Source organism: Prionailurus viverrinus, chromosome B1, assembly GCF_022837055.1.
Source record: "Prionailurus viverrinus isolate Anna chromosome B1, UM_Priviv_1.0, whole genome shotgun sequence".
Taxonomy (NCBI): domain Eukaryota; kingdom Metazoa; phylum Chordata; class Mammalia; order Carnivora; family Felidae; genus Prionailurus; species Prionailurus viverrinus.
In genome coordinates, this window is record NC_062564.1 from 102,371,590 (window position 1) to 102,395,561 (window position 23,972).

At 33.9% G+C, this 23,972-nt stretch overlaps 1 protein-coding gene across 10 annotated transcripts in view; it reads right to left on the bottom strand.

Annotated features, from left to right (window-relative positions):
• Nucleotides 1-23,972, bottom strand: part of BLTP1 (bridge-like lipid transfer protein family member 1) — a 212,266-nt gene that overhangs the window by 52,650 nt on the left and 135,644 nt on the right. For 9 of the 10 annotated variants that reach the window (XM_047855118.1, XM_047855120.1, XM_047855125.1 and 6 more), the window contains 7 exons: nt 23,430-23,675; nt 22,486-22,579; nt 20,484-20,534; nt 16,957-17,163; nt 15,019-15,257; nt 10,421-10,665; nt 7,701-7,806 (listed from right to left, as the gene is read on the bottom strand). In XM_047855118.1, coding sequence (XP_047711074.1) covers nt 7,701-7,806; nt 10,421-10,665; nt 15,019-15,257; nt 16,957-17,163; nt 20,484-20,534; nt 22,486-22,579; nt 23,430-23,675 — 1,188 coding nt within the window. The remainder of the gene's footprint in view (nt 1-7,700; nt 7,807-10,420; nt 10,666-15,018; nt 15,258-16,956; nt 17,164-20,483; nt 20,535-22,485; nt 22,580-23,429; nt 23,676-23,972) is intronic. The other variant, XM_047855121.1, reaches the window with a different exon arrangement.

Sequence of the window (23,972 nt, forward strand, 5' to 3'; positions counted from 1 at the left end):
GTAAATTGGACTAGTTTCTTCAATCAAAAATGCTATTTACATTTAGATGTGCTGCAAACAAAATAAAAAAAAAATAAAGGTGGAGAAATTTTAAACATAAGCTAATATGTGCTAATAATAGAGTATGTCAACAAAGGTTGGTCCTATAAATTAAAAAAAAACATGGGGTAGGAGACCCTGGGATATAGTTCCTATTAATATCACTTGCTGTCCATCAATATGACATCCACAAAATAATGTTCTGATGTTTTAATGTATAACTTCTATTTCCACTTTTCTTCCTCTTGATGAAAAAAATTTTCTGCATATATAATCTTTAAATTCTCCATCTTAAAGTGATTAATCTTTTTGTATGTATGCTGAGTTTAGCATCATCCCAGGGAGCATATTATACATATGGGATGAGAAGTTTTCTCCACTAGGGAATCAAATTAATGCAATCTATCACATCAATAGGCTAAAGAAGAAAAATCACATGGTCATATCAAGAGATGCAGAAAAAGGGGTGCCTGGCTGGCTCATTTGGAAGACTGTGCAACTCTTGATTTGGGATCATGAATTAGAGTCCCCGTTGGGTATAGAGATTATTTAAATGAAAAAAATAAATTTAAATAAAAGAGAGAGATGCAGAAAAAGCATTTCACAAAATCCAACACCCATTCATAATAAAAACTCTCAATAAAAAGGAATAGAGGAAATTTCCTCAATTAGATAATATCTACAAAAATCTAGAGTTAAGATCATGCTTAATGGTCAAAAGCTTGACACTTTCCTACTTAGATAAGGTACAAGCAAGGATGACTCCTCTTACCAATCTTGTTCAACATTTTACAAGAAGTCCTACCTAATGCAATAATACAAGAAAAGGAAATAAAAGGTATACAAATTGGGAAAGAGAAAATAAAATTGTCTTTGTTCACAAATGACAGGATTATATATATTATTTGTGTGGAAAATCTGCAAGAACTGGCAAAAAAACTCCTGGAACCAATAAGCAATTACTGCAAGGTTGCATACAAGGTTAATAATGCACAAAGCCCAATCACTTTCCAACAATGAACAGTGGAATCTAAAATGAAAAACACAATGCTAGGCTCAGTCGGTTAGGTGTCTGACTTCAGCTCAGGTCATGATCTCACAGTCTGTGAATTCAAGACCCACAACTGGCTATGTGCTGACAGCACGGAGCCTGCTTTGGATCCTCTGTCTCCCTCTCTCTCTGCTCTTTCCCCACACATGCGTGTGTGTGTGCATACTCTCTCTCTCTCAAAAAGAAAAACAAAAACCACAATGCCATTTACATTAGCACCACAAAAAATTAAATACTTAGGTATAAATTAATAATATACGTACAAGGTCTACATGAGGAAAACTACAAAATTCTGAGGAAAGATATCAAACAAGAGTATGGAATGAATGAATGAATGAATGAATGAATGAATGAATGAATAAACAAATGAATGAATAAATAAATAAAATAAATAAATGGAAAGATATTTCATGTCCATGGATAGGAAGACTGAATACTGTCAAGATGTCAGTTCTTCCCAATTTGATCTATAAATTCAATGCAATTCCAATCAAAATCATAGCAAGTTATTTTGTGGGAATCAACAAACTGATTATAAGGTGTGTATAGACAAAAGACCCAGGATAGCCAATTAGGGAGAAGAAAAAAGCTAGAGGACTGACACTACCTGACTTCAAGACTACAAACTACAGTAATCAAGGCAGTGTGGGACTGGTGAAAGATGAGACAATGTCACTGGAACAGAACAAAGAGCCCAGAAAGAGATCCATATAGTGAACTGATCTTTGACAAAGAAGCAAAGGCAATATAATGAAGCAAAGATAGTCTTTTTAATAGATGGTGCTGGAATAACTGGATATCCACATGCAAAAAAAAAAAATGAATCTAGACATAAGCTTTACAGGTTTCACAAAAATTAACTCAAAATGGATCACAGATCTAAATGTAAAACACAAAACTATAAAAGTTTTATAAAACGTCGTAAGAAAAAAACCTAAATAAACCTTCAGTACGGCGATGAGTTTTTAGATATAATACCAAAGTCATAATCCATGAAAGAACTGATAAACTGTACTCCACTAAAATTAAAAAAATTTTTCTTTGCAAAAGACAGTGTCAAGAGAATGAGAAGACAAGCCAAAACTAGGAAAAAATATTTCTAAAAGGTATAATTGATAAAGGACTGTTTCTAATACATGCAAAAAACTCTTAAAACTCAATAAGAAAACAAAAAACCTGATTAAAAAATGGGCCAAAGACTTTAACAGACATCTCACCAAAGAAGATACACAGGTGGCAAATAAGCACAAGGGAAGATGCTTTATACATATCATCATATCATCAGGGAAATGCAAATCAAAACAATCTTAAGATACCACTACAAACCCATTAGAATAGCCAAAATTTGGAACCCTGACACCACCAAACGCTGTTAAGGATGTGTAGCAACAAGATCTCTCATGCATTCCTGGTGGGAATGCAAAACGGTATGGCCACTTGGGAAAGCAGTTTGATAGTTTCTCATAAAACTAAACACACTCTTACCATATGATCCAGCAATCACGCTCCTTGGTTATTTCCCAAAGGAGCTAAAAACTTATGTCCACACAAAACCCTACACACAGATATTTATAGCTTTATTCATAATTGCCAAAATATGGAAGCAACCAAGGGAGGGATAAATAGGTGGAGCACCAAGGATTTTTAGGGCAGTGAAACTACCCTGTAGGTCACTATAATGGCAAATAAATGTCAATATACATTTCTCTAAATCCACAGAGTGTACAACACCAAGAGTGAACCCTAATGTAAACTATGGACTTTGGGTGATAATGGTGTGCCAATGCAGATTCATCATTTGTAACAAATGTGCCACTCTGGTGGGGGATGCTGATAATGGGGGAGGCTATACATGACTGGAGACAAGGGGATATTTGGGAAATCTCAGTAACCTTCCCTCAATTTGCTATGGACCTAAACATTCTCTAATAAGTAAAGTCCATTTTTTTAAAAGCCTATTTTTTTGTTGATCTATCACAGCCTTGAATATCTTTTAGTAGTTTCAGAAAAATTTACTTTTCTTAAAATGTAAAAGCAAGAGCTCCATCTCTTACAAATGTATTACACAATAATTTTAGCTTATAGAAATATCAGATATTGTTAGTCACATTAACTTCATTTTTTTTTACCTCATTATGAATTAAATATATGAAAGGCCCAATTCTCAGAAGGGAACCTCCTTATATGTTTCTAAGATGACTGTACATATTCAAAAATAAATCTTTTATGTTTACTAGGTCAGTGATTATCCATGTCTTTCTAAAATCAAGGGAGTCCGTGAGAGTAAGATTACAAGAATTGATTCCTCAAAAAAGAATTTCCTAACAAACTTGATGACTGATGTAAATGAGTATTCCTAGAGCTAAATGTAATATTGAGAAAATGTCCTAGAGCTAAATGTAATATTAAGGAAAAGCATGAGAAAAAGGTATAAGAAAAAAAGAAATAAGGACAAAAACTATGAAGATTTGGTAGATGAGGGAAGCAATACCGAGATTAGAATACTAAGAAACTTGGTTATAAGGGTTCAAAGCATTCCCTCTCAGTAAAGAGTACCTTCTCTGGTTTTGATAAGATCTCCACTCTATGAGGTTCTGGTGATAGCTAGATGATACACAACTTACTTTCAGCTATTTTCCTAGAGTTCATGGCTGTCTCTAGTCAGGAATGACTCAAGGATCAGACCTAGCCACTAAATGACTTTAGAATCAGAATCTTATTTCTGAATTCTCCATAGTGATTGGTAAGTCTTCATGGTTAGAATATTAATTTTTAGTCTTCCAGTTCATTCTTCATAAACTTAGGAATATACTTTAACTCCTCATTGATTGCAATTCAAAGGTTAAGAAAAGCCTTTCTCGGGGCGCCTGGGTGGCGCAGTCGGTTAAGCATCCGACTTCAGCCAGGTCACGATCTCGCGGTCCGTGAGTTCGAGCCCCGCGTCAGGCTCTGGGCTGATGGCTCAGAGCCTGGAGCCTGTTTCCGATTCTGTGTCTCCCTCTCTCTCTGCCCCTCCCCCATTCATGCTCTGTCTCTCTCTGTCCCAAAAATAAATAAAAAAACGTTGAGAAAAAAAAAAAAAATTAAAAAAAAAAAAGAAAAGCCTTTCTCGGTTGCTGGGTGGCTCAGGTCATGATCTCAAAGATCCTGAGTTTGAGGAGTAGTGGAGCCCTATTTGGATCCTCTGTCCTCCTCTCTGTCTCTCCCCGCTTGTGCATGCTCACTCACTCTCTCTCCCAAAAATAAATAAACAAACATTAAAAGAAAAAGATTTTGGAGGAGCCAAGATGGTGGAATAGCATGGAAGCTTTGTTTTGTTTTTGTTTTTTGCGTCTCGCATCCATGAAATACAGCCAGATCAACACTAAACCATCCTGCACACCTAGAAAACTGATTTGAGGATTAACACAATAATCTGCACAACCTGAACCACAGAACTCAGCGGGAATTCACCTCAAAAGAAAGAGCAGGAAGAAATGACAGTCAGGGACTTAACACAGATACAAGCAAGATGTCTGAACCAGAATTTAGGATCATGATAATAAGATACTAGCTGGGGTCGAAAATAGATTAGAGTCCCTTTCTGCAGAGATAAAAGAAGTAAAAACTAGTCAGGATGAAATAAAAAATGCTATAACTAAGCTGCAATCTTGAATGGTTGATGTGGTGGCAAGGATGCAGGAGGCAGAGCAGCAAATCAGCAATACAGAGGACAAACTTAAGGAGAATAATGAAGCAGAAAAAAAGGGGGAGACTAAGGCAAAAGAGCACAATTTAAGAATGAGAGAAATCAGTGACTCATTAAAAAGGAACAACATCAGAATCATAGGGATCCCAGAAGATGAAGAGAGAAAGGGGTAGAAGGGTTATGTGAGCAAATCATAGTGAAAAGCTTTCCTAACCTGGGGAAAGACACAGACATCAAAATCCAGGAAGCAGAGAGGACCCCCATTAGATTCAACAAAAACCGACCATCAATAAGGCATATCACAGTCAAATTCACAAAGTACTCAGGCAAGGAGAGAATCATGAAAGCAGCAAGGGAAAAAAAAGTCCCTAACCTACAAGGGAAGACAGATCAGGTTTGCAGCAGACCTATCCACAGAAATTTGGCAGGCCAGAAAGGAGTGGTGGGATATATTCAATGTGCTGAATCAGAAAAATATGCAGCCAAGAATTCTTTATCCAGCGAGGCTATAAAAAAACTAAAGGAGTTCGTGACCACTAAACCAGCCCTGCTAGAAATTTTAAGGGGGACACTCTCAGGGGAGAAAAGATGGGGGGGGGGGGGGAGGGCGGGGAAAGACCAAATGCAGTGAAGACTAGAAAGGACTGGAGAACACCATCAGAAACTCCAACTCTACAAGAAACATAATGGCAATAAACTCATATCTTTCAGCACTCACTCTAAACGTCAATGGACTAAATGCTCCAAACAAAAGACATATGGTAACAGAATGGATAAGAAAACAAGATCCATCTATATGCTGTTTACAAGAGACCCACTTTAGACCTAAAAACACCTTCAGATTCAAAGTAAGGAGATGGAGAACCATCTATCATGTTAATGGTCAATAAAAGAAAGCTGGAGTAGCCACACTTATATCAGACAATCTAGACTTTAAAAATAAAGACTGTAACAAGAGATGAAGAATGGCATTACATCATAATTAAGGGGTCTATCCACCAAGAAGACCTAACAACTGTAAACATTTATGCTCCAAATGTGGAGCACTCAAATATATAAACCAATCACAAACATAAAGAAACTCATTGATAATAATACCATAATAGTAAGGGACTTCAACATCCCACTTACAGCAATGGACAGATCGTGTAAACAGAAAATCAACAAGGAAACAATGGCTTTGAATGCCACACTGGATCAGGTGGACTTAATAGATACATTCAGAACATTTCAACCTAAAGTAGCAGAATATATATTCTTCTCCAGTGCACATGGAACGTTCTCCAGAATAGATCACATACTGGGACACAAATCAGCCCTCAACTAGTACAAAATGATCAAGATCATACCGTGCATGTTTTCAGACCACAATTCTATGAAACTTGAAATCAACCACAAGAAAAAATTTGGAAAGGTAACAAATACTTGGAGACTAAAGAACATCCTACTAAAGAATGAATGGGCTAAGCAAGAAGTTAAAAAGGAAATTTAAAAGTATATGGAAACCAGTGAAAATGATAATACCACAGCCCCAAATCTCTGGGATGCAGCAAAGGTGGTCCTAAGAGGGAAATATATAGCAATCCAGGCCTTCCTAAAGAAGGAAGAATGTCTCAGATACATAACCTAATCTTATACCTTAAAGAGCTGGAAAAAGAATAGCAAATAAAACCCCAAACCAGGAGAAGACAGGAAACAATAAAGATTAGAGCAGAAATCAATGCTTTTGAAATAAAAAAAACAAAAAACAAAAAAACCCAGAACAGATCAATGAAACCAGAACCTGGTTCTATGAAAGATTTAACAACATTGATAAACAACTAGCCAGTTTGATCAAAAAGAAAAAGGAAAGGACCCAAATAAATAAAATCAAGAATGAAAGAGGAGAGATCACAACCAACACAGTAGAAATACAAACAATAATAAGAGAATATTATGAGCAACTATACGCCAATAAAATGGGCAATCTGGAAGAAATGGACAAATTCCTAGAAACCTATAAACTACCAAAACTGAAACAGGAAGAAATAGAAAATTAGAACAGACCCAAAACCAGTAAAGAAACTGAATGAGTAATCAAAAATCTCCCCCAAAACCAGAGTCCAGGGCCAGATTGCTTTCCAGGGGAATTCTATCAAACATTTATTATTTAAAAAAAAAATTTTTTTTGTAACGTTTATTTATTTTTGAGACAGAGAGAGACAGAGCATGAACGGGGGAGGGTCAAAGAAAGGGAGACACAGAATCTGAAACAGACTCCAGGCTCTGAGCTGTCAGCACAGAGCCCGACGCGGGGCTCAAACTCACAGACCACGAGATCATGACCTGAGCCGAAATCAGACGCTCAACCGACTGAGCCACCCAGGCGCCCCTGGTTTCACTATTATTTTAACGTGATTATATCCATACTGGAAATATTTAGCCTCAAGGATGCTTACATAGTCAACTTATTTTCCATCCTAATACTTAATACTTTATCTTGTGAATTAAAGATCAGTTAAACACTTTTAAAATCAAACATACACTTCCTATTAAGACGAAAAACTGTAATTAAGAAGCCCATTTGTAATCTACTCTTGAGGCATAACAAAAATATCATAAGGGTTGCTATAGAGCATGCAGAGTCACCATATGGTATAAAGTCAAAATCTTAATATTGATCTAAATCTTGTTTCCCAAATGCGTAAGATTAGTTTGGTTAATAGACATACACTACTCGCTCTTTTTGTGGTGGCAGGCAGAGAAAGTATAAAGGAGTTTTGTGAAGTTTATAAATCATAAACGTATGTATTACACATGACAAAAGTAAGTAATAAGCAAAAGAATCTGTAGGTGGAAAAGCCAGAAAAGGAATGCAGAGTTTAAATATATCTAAATGACAGGATGAACGCTCATACCATGGAAGGTATGAGATTATCTTACCAGAAACTTTCTGTATTACTTCATTAACTTCCTTCATGAACACTTTCTGCACAAATACCAAGTGGTTTAGCAGATCGGTTGTGAGATTATGTTCAAAAGAGCCAACCTGCCAAAACAAAATCAGAATACTAGATTAACACTACTGACTATATTTGTTTTAAATACATCTTTTGCGGGGCGCCTGGGTGGCACAGTCGGTTGAGCGTCCGACTTCAGCCAGGTCACGATCTCGCGGTCCGTGGGTTCGAGCCCCGCGTCAGGCTCTGGGCTGATGGCTCAGAGCCTGGAGCCTGTTTCCGATTCTGTGTCTCCCTCTCTCTCTGCCCCTCACCCGTTCATGCTCTGTCTCTCTCTGTCCCAAAAATAAATAAACGTTGAAAAAAATAAATAAATACATCTTTTGCTCACATAAGTCATCCAAACTCTGAAGAAAAACAATGAATTATCTACATACTATTTGAGAAAGATTATAAAATATTCACATTGCCCAATACTTTACTGGTCTGACATTATTACAGGCCATTCCTTAAATTTATTTTTTAAATAACAGTGGCCAATAAGGTTTTTTGTTTTCTATCTTTTGAAAAAGAATGAAATTTATACTTTATGTTACCTGCTAATATCAAAATCGGAATTTTGTCCAGGGTAGTGTCTTTTTTCAATGACTACTGTTGTAGTGTTTAGAACCATGGACAAGTATCATTACATGTGAAAGTAAATTTATTTACTCATTCAAATATTTATTGACCATCTACTTTGTGTACCTCATTAGATGCTAAGGTGAATAAAAACAATAAAATTATGGCTCTCTCTCTCATGAGGCTTACATTTGCATGATTTAACTAATCAGATATACTCAATCAGCTTTAATATATGCCCTATGATTAGTATAAGGCATAAAATTTCTGGGGAAAATTAATAAACAGATTGAACAGAAAGCAGGTCCTAACTGAAGTTGAGTATTATAGTAAAGATAGTTTGAAACACCCTTATGAATAAAGGAAATGCTTCAAATTTGCTACTTTGACAGCATTCATATTTTTACCAAAAATTAAGAGCGCAAAATAGGTTCAGTAGTCTTTAATTAAATGAGAAGTCACATAAAGTCTAAGTTGCCCTGGACACTTTATTTTTTATAGAATAGTCCAAAATGGGCTAAGGTGATTTTCATGTGTGTTTATTTCAGGCCATAGTAAACCAGGCAACTCTCTGAGGAATGCAATTTTAGATTCCTTCAAGTGTTTATAATTAACTGCATTCTTAGCAAATCTGGGATTGTGTTCTGCCTCAATTACAAACTTTATCCCTTTCTAATATTAGTAAGGAATTATGCAACATACTGCATTAGATTTATTTTCTGTCAAATGAAACATTTATAATAGTATTGCTAAAGTAGAATTTGGAGTGCTTATTTTTCAGAATAGAAAGCACAAATGCAATATGCTTTATAATCTACCCATTAATTAATTTATTTAAGTTTTATTTATTTACTTTAGGGAAAGCAAGCTAGTGGGGGAGGGGAGGGCAAGAAAGAGAGAGAGGGAGACAGAGAGGGAGAGAGAGAATATATTAATCAGGCTCCATGCTCAGCGCAGAGTCCGACATGGGGCTTGATCCCATGACCCTGGGGTCATGACCTGAGCTGAAATCAAGGGTCAGACACTTAACCAACTAAGCCAACCAGGCACCTCTATAATCTACCTTTTAAATAAATATCTGACTTCTACAATCTTGTACAAATTTTTTTGTACATTTTCACACAAAGAAATCCCAACTATTAGAGAGATGCTAGGGTAAGCAGGGTCTAACGAAGGCAAACCAGACTTAAATATCTCCCATAGCTGTAATATTTCTAGCAAAGAGCTCAAGAGCATTCTCATAAATGCTTCACATTCTAAAGAATAAAACTCAGAAAACAAATAGTTATAAAATTGCCCTTTGATAAAGTTGAAATTGTTTCTGACAAACTGACAAAGGAAGCTGAGACAGCACTGTGTATGAATCCTACATCTCTCACTTGATAGTGGGGAGATTTAGGGACAGTTATTTAATTTCTCTCAGCTTCAAATTTCTACTGTATCAAATTAGTATAATAACAGATGACCTGCTGAACACAAATCAAACAGAAAATATATATCCAAATGTTTTTTAAACTTGTGACAGTTGTGCCAATATAAAGTGAAAAAATGATAAAATCAGGTATGCTGGCTTTCAACTTCCCTTAGTAAAGAAATTAGTCTGTGAATTTGACTGTAATTATTTTATCTGTCTGTATCACCTTTATATTGTTAATAATTATGTATACTTGATGAATAGTGTAACCTCCTGAAGGCTCAGTTTCTTCACTTAAAAAATGAGAATATACCTACCTCTTAAGATCGATTTAAGTATTGTACAAGTCAATGCATATAAATATTAGCTTTTTTATAATCAAATGAGCCATAAAAATATTACAGAGATGGATGTGAAATCTAATATAAGAAATATAAATTCAAAGATGACTAATACAAAAAAGAAATGTTTAAATGAAACTATAGAGAAAGAGGCAGATACATACACACATGTGCACATACACACACACCAGATTCAGTTCAGAATTCTATAAGAATAAACGATTTAATGATCCGTCTTAAAAGTTTGGATCACTACATATTTTGGTACACCTAAACCTTAAAGACTCCTAAATGATAGAGTGTAAGAAAATTAAAAAGTAAACTTACTTCTGCCACACAACGTAGGTAATTTCCCTGTAAATAGTACCCTTGTTTAGAAGGTAGTTCATCTATACTCCACACCTGATCTGAATAACTATCATGCTCTTCCATTATATATTTTCCTGACATAGTAACAGGAGGAAGGTTGAGACTGGCAGAAGGAGGAATGGTTGACATATCCGTGGCAGAAACTTTTGAAGTAAAACGTAATCTGTGATTTGGCAGCTCAAATGTAAATCTGGTCTGTGCACCTGTAAAAAATAAGAAAAGTTATTGTTTGTTCAGGTGCTCATTCACTCCTTCGTTCAAAACATGGTTTCTAAAAAAATGCATATATATCCCAAATGAAATAAATCTTTAAATATATGTGTGGGTACTATAAAGAGTCAGTCAGTATTATTAAGCCAGCAAATATTTACTAAGCCTACCAGGTGCCAAGCACTGCGTTAGGTGTTAGAGAGACCCTTACAAATATTCTTTATTTCGTAGAAGGTAGAACAGAAAGAAACTGCCCTTACAACAGAAGAGTTTTAACATGAGAAATTAAGTATTAAAAAATTCCAATCCACATTCACATTCATATTGCTTTATTAACAGAGAAGTTAGCAGTTAACAACTTGCCTCCTGATCCTGATTCAGTATGGAAGGAAATAGTGAAAATTGTCAAGTCATTAAATTGTACTCGGGTATAAAATTACAATATAAATTCATCAGGCATAAAATTATATAATCCCATGTAGTTGTGACCTTAACAATAATTATTAATGGTCCCGTATGCCAAATAAGGATATGGTATGAGTTTTAGTTTACTAAAACTACTTAAATCAACAATCTAGCATGCAGTTGTTCAATTATAATATGCAACCTACACTGTTATTCAAGACATATCTCTCCAACTATTTCTGAAGGCATTAAAAAGTAGAAGAAGCCTTGTTAAAATCAAGATCTATTATTGCCCATTGCATACACTGTACTAGTATAGTACTGTATACTAATGTATACACGCGGGTGCCTTTCCAACAACAAAATCTTATATTGTTCTATACGTTACCAATTCTCTACACTCAAACATCATTAAATAGCCTATTTTACATATTAAAATGTAATAAACATTCCTAGTGTTCTCAATTGTGCCAGAAATAAATCTTTTTCAAAATACTAGTAGGAGGTCACCTCCTTCCTATATGTTACATTCACTATATTCACTCACTATACAATAATATGAGTTAGCCATAAATAGAAAAATGCTCTTTCATCAACTGGTGCAATTGTGGATAGCCAGATAGGTCAAGACTGCTCTGATCTTCTCTTACTAACTCCAACAAGGCAGCCTCAGTGACCATCACTTGCAAGCTGCAAAAGGTGAGGGCTATTTACCACAGTAACTACCACTTCCATTACTACCACCAGAATTATCAAATAAAAACATCAAGATTGAAGTAATCCTAGGCCTCAGGTCATCTGTCATCACTAGTACAGTCATTCTTTTACTACTTCTGTCCCGTTCCTTCATTTCAAGAAGAATTATATGTTCTTATCAGTCTGGATATTTGATAATACACTTACTTTGCTCCTAAATATTTGTATCTTCCTAGTTCCAAACTGCCTATTGGCTTTTGACTTACTGCCCTCTGTCAACTCTCCTATTTCTTGGATGCCCTGAATAAATGGCCAAGGTGAGTCTACCCTATTGTCAGGCCAATATCTGAAGGCCTGATCTTCTGACTCTGCTAATTCTGGAAACTCATTTCATAGTGTTTCTTTCTTCTAGTTAACAAAAGGATCTAGATGTTCAGAAAAATCCCTCTCAATAAAAACAAAACAAAACAAAAAAACCCTAAAATGTTCAGAGTTGGAATAAAAATATACACATATATATAAATATGTGTATGTATTTATATATGTGTATGTATGCAAAATTTTAAACTACTAATATAACATGTTAATGGCATAAAGGAGAAAAAAACATTTTAATTTCAACAGCTGTAGCAAAAAGCATCTGATAATATTCACCCACTTTTCTTCATAGAGACACTTAGCACACTAGGAATAGAAGTAAGTTTTTTTAACCTGATAAAGGGAACCTTGCAAAACCTTACAGCAAACATCATATTCATTGACGAAATATTGATTTCCCTTAAAAGAATGAGAGATTAGGATGCCCATAATACCCCCTTTTTCTCAACATTAAGCACAGTAGGAAAAAGAAAAATTCTTAAAGACTAGAAAGGAAGAAACAAAAGCCTCATTTGCACATGGTACAAGTATCTACTTAGGAAAACTCCAAACTATCTTATTACCAATAAGAAAATAGTTTAATATGGTTGAGTATAAAACTGACATAAATTGATCAAGCACATTTGTACATACCACCACCAGTTTAGAAAATGCCATTTTACAAAATATCCCCTTTGTAGTAACTAAACAACAACAATAACACAAGGTAGGGGGTATCTACACAAATAAACATATCTTGTAACAGAGGCACAAAAACCTTAAGTTCAAAATTTTTAAACTTTGTAGAAAAGCACTGAAGAAAACCTAAAGAGACAAAGAAATACATATTCAAGAATAGAAGGGTAAATATTGCATCAATTCTTGGTATCAATCAATACTGTCAATCGTCTCCAAGTAAATCTACGGATTTAATTACATTCCTACAAAAATGCAAATAGGTTTTTTCAGAGAATTTGACAAACTGATTATAAAATTTATGTGAAGGAACAAGTAACCAAAAATAACCAAGATAACTCCTAAAACAGGAAATGTCAGGTAGCAATATGATACTGAAAATAGCTGGTGCAAAGAGGTCACCAGTAATGGTGCAAATAGGCCAATGAAGCAAAATAAATAACTCTGAAACAGACCCCATATGTATCAACATGTAATAGATGACCAAAATGGACTATGTATCACCGAAAAAAAGAAAAGTCAATAAATGATGCTGAAATAATTGATTAAACTAATCTGCACCAAATTAAAAAAAAACCAATTCCATATAGATGAAGAACTTAAAAGGAAAAATTTAAAAACATTTAATAGAAAATATAATAAAATATCTTCATGATCCTGGGAAGAGAAGGATTTAACATATAAAAATACACATCATATAAGAAAATACTGGTAAATTCAATTATTTGAAAATTAAGAACATCTACTGATCAAAAGACAACAAAGTGAAATAAGTTTCTAATGGGGTGACAATATATGTTAAATTTATAACATCAAAAGCTTAACATACAAAACATAATTTCTGTGAACCAAAACAAAATGCAAATGACTCAATGGTAAAACAGACAAACAAACACAGAACCATTAATAGGCACTTCATATAAAAAACATACAAAGATATCTTAATAACATAAAACAGTTCAGCTTCATTAATTATAGAAATAGAAATTAAGACCACAGTGAGATACAATTCCCCATTTACCAGACAAAGCAAAAATTTAAAAGCCAGATAATATTAAGTGTTAACAAGTATATGGTATAATGGGAACTCTCATCTAATACTGGCAGGGCAGTAAATACTGGTGAACACAAGTACTTTGGAAAACAGTTTTGTACTTCCTAATAAAACTCAAGATGCATTTACCCTACAGTCTAGGTGTATAATTCCTAAAGTAAATACCCTTGAGAAACTTGTGCACATGTGTACCAAGTGACATGCATGAGAATAATTATAATAGCAAAAAAGTAAAATGAGTCAAAGGTCCATCAATAGCAGAGTGGATAAACTGTAATATAATCACTTAACAGACTATTTCAGTGAAAAATGAATGAACTGTACACACATGAATGAACAGATGAATCTCAAACAAAATGTACAGAAAAAAAAATTCCCTTTAAAAAATATATTAGTGGGAGTCCATACAAATAAAGTTCAAAACATAAGCCATTTATGAGTATATACATATGTGGTAAAATTATAAAGAAAAGCAAAGGAATGGGTAACACAAAATTCATGTTAACAGTTATTCCATGAGCAGTCATTAAGAAAAGCTGGTAAGGATAATATTCATTGAAGGAGCCTTCACAGCACTGGCAATATTTTCATTTAGTTTGTATAATGGGTTGGTAAGGTCACATTTTTTTTTTTATTATTCTTGAAACTGTGTGTATATAATTTACATACTTTTGTATATATGATAAACTTCAGAATAAAAATACAACAGCAAAGAATTTGGAAGAGTATATAAGGATCACAAAACCTTATAGAAGTAGCTATTTTGAAGAAACCAAATAACCTGTGATTTAAGCTAAATGCACCAAATTTGAAAATAAGCCAAGTTATTCCAGCTATAAAGAAACTAATGGATATAGTAATTTATTCAACTTCTAAATTAGAAATGGCCTCAATAACTGAATAGCTTTGAAGACTTCAAATAAAAGCAGTGTCCCTGTTGGTCACTCAGGGAAGATGTAACTGATATTTTTCACTTGACTGAGGAACATCATTAATGAAATTTAAAAGTGTTCTGATTAAAATTATTTACATTTTCATATAATATCTACAAAACCAAATATAACTTTTCATCAAAATATTACTAATTTTTCAAACCAATCTTAAATTTTAAGAGACTGAACTTAAAATTCAATGTTACCTGTCATTCCGTGACTCCTCATTCTTCCCATTTTATATTCTGCTTTTAGAGATGGTAAAAGTGCTGCTCCTATGGCTATACCATCTAACATGGCACTGAACTTAAGAACAATAGGCTTCTTTTCTAAACCTTCCGGTAGCTGAGGAAATTCATTCGTTTCAATAGGAGTTTGATTAACACTAGTTGGGGTTTTTTCAGAAGGTAGAGGCGTTGCAATATCTTCTTTCACAGGCTGTGGGCTATAAAGCAAAAAATAAATAAATAAATAAAAATAACCTCAAAAAGACACAATTAGGGGAGTCTGGGTGGCTCAGTCGGTTAAGCTTCCAATTCTTGGCGCGGGTCATGTTCTCACAGTTCATGAGCTCGAGTCCCACATCACGATGGCTCCACACTATCAGTTCTTGGGATTCTCTCTCTCCCCTGGCTCTCTCTGTCCCTCCCCTGCTTGTGTTCTCTCTCTCTTCTCTCTCAAAAATGAATAAACTTTAAAAATAAATAAATAAAAATAAAAAAGACAGAATTAGAAAATTTACCATTTTATTGTATAAAATTATTGGAATTCTCAATGAAAAATAGCAAGAAATAACTGTAAACAGATATGTTCTTTCTACCACCAGATCACATTAAGACTTCCTTAAAAAAGCCACTGAAAAATGATGATCTAGAAAAGTAAACAAGAATAGCAACACAAACTTGAATATTACTTGAATATTACACATTCATATCATTAATGTGAAACTAGAGTTAAAACTCATGTTTGTCTGATTCTAAATTCTATGACTTAGTGTTCATTGTAATATTACTATTATTGCCGCTACTATTACTACCACTATTAATAACAACAACCCCAACAATAACTATTTGAGTGCTTCTATGAGCCAGGTAATATTCTTAATGTTTTGTGTGTTTCATATCATTTATTCATTTATCTCGCAAAGACCTTGTGCAGATACTCTTATCTGCTTTCCAAAGAGGAAGTATAGCTAGAAAGTGGCAAAACCAGGATTTAAACTCAACTGTGACAAGAGACTTTTTTTTTTTTTTTTTAACTACTATGCTCTACTGCCAGTACACTATGATAAGGACAGATTCCTTAGTATATTTTTAACCTAAGGCTTGTGTACACATTTTGGATTCCATATTCCACTGACAGGAGAAACACATTTAAATTATTACTACTTTGTCAACCAGACATGAATATTAAGTCAGAATTAAAGATCTAGATAGTACAACTAGAAATATCACTGCTTTAGGATACTGTAAAAAGACACACTGTTTTTTTTTTTTAACTTATAGGTTAGGAAAAGGGAACTATAAGAAGACAATTTTTTTAACTTTTGCTTACCATATTCTTATTAATTATTCATTAGTTATATTGCTTTGAGGACTAGGAATAAAGCTTAGCAATGCAGACCCATGAATGAGGGCTACAGACACAGGCAATAGAAGTCAATGTACAAAGGTCCAGTTTTCTCTCCTTTAAAATACTTTTGTGGCATGATCACATCCTGCCTTGAACTATGTAGAACAATTTCATATAGAGGACAACACAAAACCATTATGGGACATAAATGGCCACTGCAATTTTTAAACCTATGCAGTCATAAATTTTAGGGAGTTTAAAGTAAATAAGGATTGATACAGTCCTAGATTTTGTCAATATGCTTTTGTAGTGACTCTTATGTTGTCCACAATCTCCAGGATCTCTTAAGCTTTACTGATGCAAGAGAGAACATTGACAATTACATCTGTGACCAAGTACCTTATACCCAATATGATTCTCCCACACACATTTGGCTACTTTCCACCTGCACCATAGTTCATAATGGTCAATACGTAGATGAAACCCTCTGTCTTCCTTTAAACTATTATTAACACAGCAAAAACTGACTTAACACATTACACGGAACCATAGAACTTGAAGAAATAACTTACGCTGTAGAAGGCTGTCTGATGAGATCTGAGATCTGCTTAGACAGTTGGTGGGAACTTCGAACCATCATGCTATGTAAGGTGGCAGGGTGCTGGGGAATGTTGATGCTGATAGCCCCTACTTTGAACACAGCAGCATTGTTAGTCTTCAAACCTCTCTGGGCACTGTAGAGGGCTTGTGACTTGGCAATACTACACTTCACCACAGTTCTATTAATAAAGAAAGAAGACCATTAAAATATAGCCCAATAAAGAGAAATGTTGAAAAAGTATTTTAAAAGCAAGACAATACTTTTAAATCATTCAATGAACTAAATAACTTAAGATTTTTCATACATTTAAATAGTATATTGAAGAAATGTTTTCTAAAAACACTGAAATACATTTATTTTATATAGTTTGCACTGAATATCATTATATACCTTTAACAGCATTTACTGAAGAAAATATGTATGTGTTCAAAGGTAAAAGAATGAATACTGACATATTACATGTTTACAACATACAAAATCCCATTTTTATTTTTCCTCCATTCAGAACTCCTCTCTTTGCCCCAATTTATTTTAGGGATATGTACAACCACTAAGGAAGCATAGATGCTGAATATATAATAAAATACTATACTTCTTAGAATCTAATCAAAGGAATTCATCCATTATCTAATATGTTGAAAAAAATTAATAGGAAGGGAGAAACTTAACTTGCATTTTCCATTTTTCAAATTTTCAATAAGTGGCAAAGAAATGATAGAATTCCAATTCATAATAAGTAACTACTACTTAGTTAAAAATTAATAAGCCTTACTGATACAGACATAAAGCAGAGATATTATCTTTCTTGATTTCTGGTTCTCCCTTCCAATGCCTACAACAGTGCCTTCAACATGGTATGCACTCACTGAATTTTGTAAAATGAAGGGGCAGAAAGAAGTACAGCACAGGAATGTCTCCTAACATTATAGCTGTGGAATTCCACAGATAACACGTGTTAAGTCATGTATGTAGAAGCCATTATGAAGCAGTCTGATGTACACAATGGAAAGGTTCATGAACTGCACCATTAAAGGCCCAGTTAGTAAAATTATAGCTTTATATATAATTATATTTATAATATAAATATTATCTTTCACGTGGGCAAAGGATTCTTGACAATAATTTAATAATTATTAAGTTATTTTTGATATTAAGTAATCAATTTAATTATAACCAATTATAAATAAATAATACATTAAATTATAAAATTATTGAATAACTTAATAATTTTTAATTTGGCGAAACAACACATAAAACAAATTTCATATTAACCACAGTTTGGTTCACATTCATTTATCTCTACTTAGGCTGTAGAGGATAAACTGAGAATTTATTTATAGTCTCAAGGATCTAACAAATCAATTAATCACATTTAACTTCTATTAAAATAAACCTCGAGAAGTATAACAATGGCTCTATCAGAGGTGTTGATTATTTACAGACAGTGAAATCCAAGTATTATATAAAATTCAAGAATGATTACTGGAGAACTATATTACTTTCTTCTACAAAGGCACTATTTCTCAGATACTCTCACTGACTAGAAAAAAAAAGTTATCTATAAAATTGGTCTAGCCAGTATGAGAGTAAACTCTGGGAAACTGACTAGTTACTGAATGGAATATTTTCTTAAATATTATAATAAATAAAGCTACTTTTATCATCAATGAGATTTTATTTTAAATTTAATTTCAACATTAGCCAGAACACTCAGATGGTGCTAAAATGCAAATGGCTTTCTACTTGTGAACAGCAACCATCTACTGAATTAAACTAAACATACAAAAAAATGTGTCTTGTTATCATGATAGTAAAATTCTACACCTATCTTACTTTCAATTATGTAAGTACATATAACCATATATAAGCACATTTAGAACACTGGAATTTCACTTGTGCAGCAAAAGTAAGAGTGGAAACTTAATGGAGCTGAATGCTCTCCTATTGTGGATCCTACTATGATATTTCCAGTGAAAGTTCTGATGTTAAGGACTTCAGGTGTTCTGTGTTGTTCAATGCCAGAGGGCCCCGTTCACAATGTAGTCTATGTAAATGATGCCCCCCATTTACAGTGTGAGTGGTATTCTTCTAAGCTGGACAACATGATAGACCTGTCCTGATCAAACTGAGCCAAAAAACTGTAGAGGATGTCTGATTAACTCCAGTCAAACTGCATATTAAAGATATAAGGAGACCCAGAATGAAGACCTGAAATGAGCTGTCTATTCATAATTTTAATTCTTGAAGAGGGTTGTCACTTAAGCTAGGTCATATAATATATACAAAACTTTTAAACAAGAAAGAAGTGGTCAAAATCTCTCTAAAGAGAAGACTATAAAAACTTGTAGCACGCGAGGCATGCCTCATATACATAAAAAATTCATGGCAAGTGACCAAGGAATCTTGTTAAAGAATTCATTGGAAAAAAAAAAAAAAGAATTAATTGACAATGGCAGTCTACCTTTACAAGGTTCTGATAGATCCACTGTGACAGCTACAACGACCACAGTGCCAAATGAGGCAAGGGCTTTTTTCCTCATCTTCCATTATTTCCTGAGTCCAGGCTATTGGGTCTTAAATGCAGGCCCCATCCTTGTCTTTCCAACAGGTTGAGTGAATAATTTGAGGATTTACTTTGGGGCTTCATTATCTCTACTCTATCTCTACCCCTATGTAAGACTCATGTAATAATTACTTAAAGCACCCAGGGGGCGCCTGGCTGGCTCAGTCGGTAAAGTATCTGACTTCGGTTCAGGTCACAAACTCACTTTCTAGAGTTTGAGCCCCGTTTCGTGCTCTGTGCTGACAGCTCAGAGCCTGGAGCCTGCTTCGGATTCTGCGTCTCCCTCTCTCTCTCTCTCTGTCCCTCCCCTGCTCACACTCTGTCTGTATCTCTCTCAAAAATAAAGATAAATAAATTAATTAATTAATTAAAAACACCAACTAGATATCAGATATACATGGGTCAAATCAAGCCACTCAAAATACAAAAGTACATATACTGAAAACCATACATAAAATCTGTCAACAGAGTAGTAAATTCTCTTCACCTTAAAAGCAAAATTATAAAGTTGAGATGTGTAGATGTTTTCATACATTAATGTTTTAATAATTATTTTTGCAATTAGTGAAAACTCTTTTGCAAGTGAAATTTTTTAGTTTCTATTATCACATCAAACCTTAAAGATTTATGATAATATAAATTTTAACAATGAGGCATCTTAAAAAAGCACAATCAACAAACACATAACTACAGTGTTAAAATCTTTCGCCAACAAAATAATGTGTGAATTACCAAAAGGTAGCTCTTACCTCTTTGTGTTTGTTCCTTGAATGTCAGTTAAGCTTTAATCTATAAAAGGATCTACATTAAAGCTACAAAATAAAAACTAACTACATACATTCACAGCCATGCAGATAATCTAAGTATTTCTTTTAAACTATTCAATACTATGTTAATCAGAAAGCCCATGGGGGAGAAAAAATAATAGGACATACAGAAACTCTTGTTTGGCTGTGCTTGTAGGAGATGTAGGAAAATCCTCCAGTCTACAGATGAAGATTCAAGAGAAAGCAGGAAAACAAAAAGGAAGCAAATAAACATTCATACATAAATTAGTTACAGTATGACCAATCATCTGGACTTTACTTATTTCCCACATTAAAATTTTTCCCTCACAGAAACTTTTCAACTTTTTAAGTTTCATTTCCCTTTAATTGAAATCAGAAATGAACAGCAAAGAATAAATCAAGAAAGTCTTAAAACTACTATAGTTTGGCAGTGAACAGTAACTTTTATTTTTCAAAAAAAAAAAAGTTGAGGCATCTTGCCTTTTTTTTCCTAAAGGCAAGAAATATAGCTATATAATAATTCTTTTAAAAATCTCTTTTATAAATACTATGTACTAGTAAAAATACTAAATACTTTTGTAAGCCTAGAGGCTATTTGAAGCCCTTAAGAGATAACAGAGATAAAAGGTTCAGGAAGCTAGAGTAAATAAAACACCTGAGACAACTGAAGAAATTTGTTTTATTTGCTGCACTGGTTAAAGTAAACCATGGTACTTTAAATTTAGAGCCAGCAAAGGAATCCTGGAACTGAAGGTCTTTAATGACATTTAGCAGCAGCACAGGTTCAGACAACTCTTCTTACGGACTGTAGGATTTTAAGCATTTTAGGCAAACACTTTTATCTCTCTGAATCTCAATTTATTGTTCTGTAAAGTGGGATAAAACCACCCGAGTTCACAGGACTGTGGCTAGGATTAAATAAAATAATCTATGTGAGGCTCCTGGTTCACAGTAGCTACTTGTTAAGATTGCAATTACTACATCATAAGACCCCTTCTCCCACACTGAATGATCAGAAAAGATCTTGTGGGTCATAACTACTGGAATTTCCTGGTCTTTCTAGACTGCTTAGGAAATGCAATCTGGACCACTTAGGCAGCTATAATATAGAAATATACTCTTTGGTTCTTGATTTACAGATCCAAACTACTTCAGCAAGCCTTGTACATCCATTTCAAGGAAATGTTCTCCAAGACCGTTATCACATTACCCGTGTGTAAAATATGAATAGAACTGTAACTCATCAATATATGATTAATATTTAATTTTCATAAAGCTGAACAAAATCCTCTACTTAGTATTTAGCATGACAGATTTACTATAAGATGATAGAACATTAAGTAGTTATAATATTTAGAAAGAACAAATTCTCAAAATCTGACTTAAATTATCAAAGCATATTTTGTTGTTACAGCATAAAGCTGCTCCACTGAGAAGTTAAGAATTAAGGTATACTCCCAAGTGTATGAACAAAGTCAACACTTAAATATACTGATAATAGATTAATGATCTGAATATATTGTATATAAAGGTAATCATTATCAGAAGAATTCTGAACAGACCCAAAAGCAGAACTTATAAAGAAAAAGGTTAAGAGCAAAGAATCAAAAGAAAAGTGATATGGTATGGTACACCCACTATAAAAAGTTTACCTATATTATTACAAGAGTCTCATAGGCTTTCTAGTGTTAAATTCTTTAAGTGAAAAAATGGCAAGACACAGTTTTGAAACCCAGCACGAATTTGAGTGATAATTACTTAACATAAAATCAAGAGACAGTTTATATTCTTTGACTAAAATTTTGTTTTAACTATTTGAATCATGTGAGTTTTTGCAGGTTGTATGTCTAACTGAAATTTGTGTTGTAATCATTTTTTCTTGTTAGACATTCTTACAACGTACGAGGAGTCAGTTTTTTGGAGGGGTGGGGGTGAGGAGTAGCACACCAATTGTAAAATGGGAAAAAAGTATTTTTTTGAAAACATTTCATGCGGTGATATCCTTAATGACAAAATCACAGTATCTGGGAACATAATGTATATAAATCTCAAAACTCAGCAGGTATGGAATTCATCCAGTGAATTTTAAGTTTCCTATACTATAAAACTAAACAAGTTTAAGAAAAGAATGAAAAAATGACACACTTACTGTATATTTGGTGTAATCCCTTCAAGCAGCACAATATTAACCCCACCAATATGAGCAGTGGCACATGTCTCAGTCATCTTTTGATGTAAAACATCTTAAATGTAAGAAAAAAGAATTATATGATTTCTGGAAATAATTGTACTTTGTATTAAAATTGCATTTTATTCATAATATGCTCAATGATGAAAGATAATTTAAAAGTTTTATGTATAATAAAATTTAAATTACTTCAGAACTACTTTTAAAAACCTTTTAGTGAAGGTTTTTATTTTTTTCCTTTGAGAGCAAGAGAGCGTGAGCAGGGGAGGGGCAGAGGGAGAGGGACACAGATGATCTTAAACAGCCTCCATGCCCAGTGTGGAGCATGACATGGGGCTCAGTCTCATGACCATAAGATAATAATCTAGGCCGAAATGCTTAACTGACTGAACCACCCAGGCACCTCAAAGTTTTTATTTCTATGTACTCATACATACATATTATATGTCAAAACTAGAAATAATGCTAAATACACAGTTCAATATGCCATTCGTGTATTAAAGAGCCTAATGGCTATTTATTTATTTATTTATTTATAGATTTATTTTTTAAGCAGGCTCCAAGCCCAATGTGGGGCTTGAACTCACAATCCTGGGATCAAGAATTGGATGCTCTATGGACTGAGCCAGCCAGGCACCCCTAGCCTTATGACATTTTAAGTCTCAGAAGTAATACTTAGTGCAGAAAACTTGGAAAATTAAAAAAGAATAGGAGCAGAAACTATATAAACTGGCACTCTTGATCCACATAAATGGGAAAGTTCATTTTCTGAAAAAAAAAAAAAAAGAAAGAAAACAAAAAAGAAAGAAAAGAAAAAAAAGAAAAGTTGCCAACTAGAAATTTCAGAGACATGGCATTGGCTTTTTTCAGAAGAGCAGGACTACAGTGTTAGGACATCGTCATACCTTTCATTTTTTCCTTAAGTGTAAAGCTGCCATGAATCCTCTTCAGCTCTGATTCCATTGTTAGCCCACCAATGTCTGCCTCCAGGTGTGTGCGGTTCACCATGCCAATCCCAAACACGATTAGAGTAACATGCTGAGGTTCAGAAGTTACCAAGCTACGTTTCCTCTGTGTCTTAGTCAAACTGTTATTATCTTGTTCATTCTCAAACACAACTTTACATGTTGGCTCTGTAGGGCTCCGAACTCCTTTATAAATAAACAAAAACATACAGATTTAGCTATGAAAACTGTGACATGGAAGGACACTCCAAACATCATCTTACCTTTCTTCACATGCCAAACCAGCCCTCTTCTTCACCAAAATGATTTTTTAACGTTTTCAACAATTTCCGATCATCACATTGAAAATAAATAATAGAGTCAGATATTGGAAAGTAGGTATATCTGAATCTTTAAGACCATATTGTATCAGGGTAGAAAGGACGGGAAATGGGAAGGCAAATTATCTGACTGCCATTACTATTTTTTTTCCATGGGTGATTG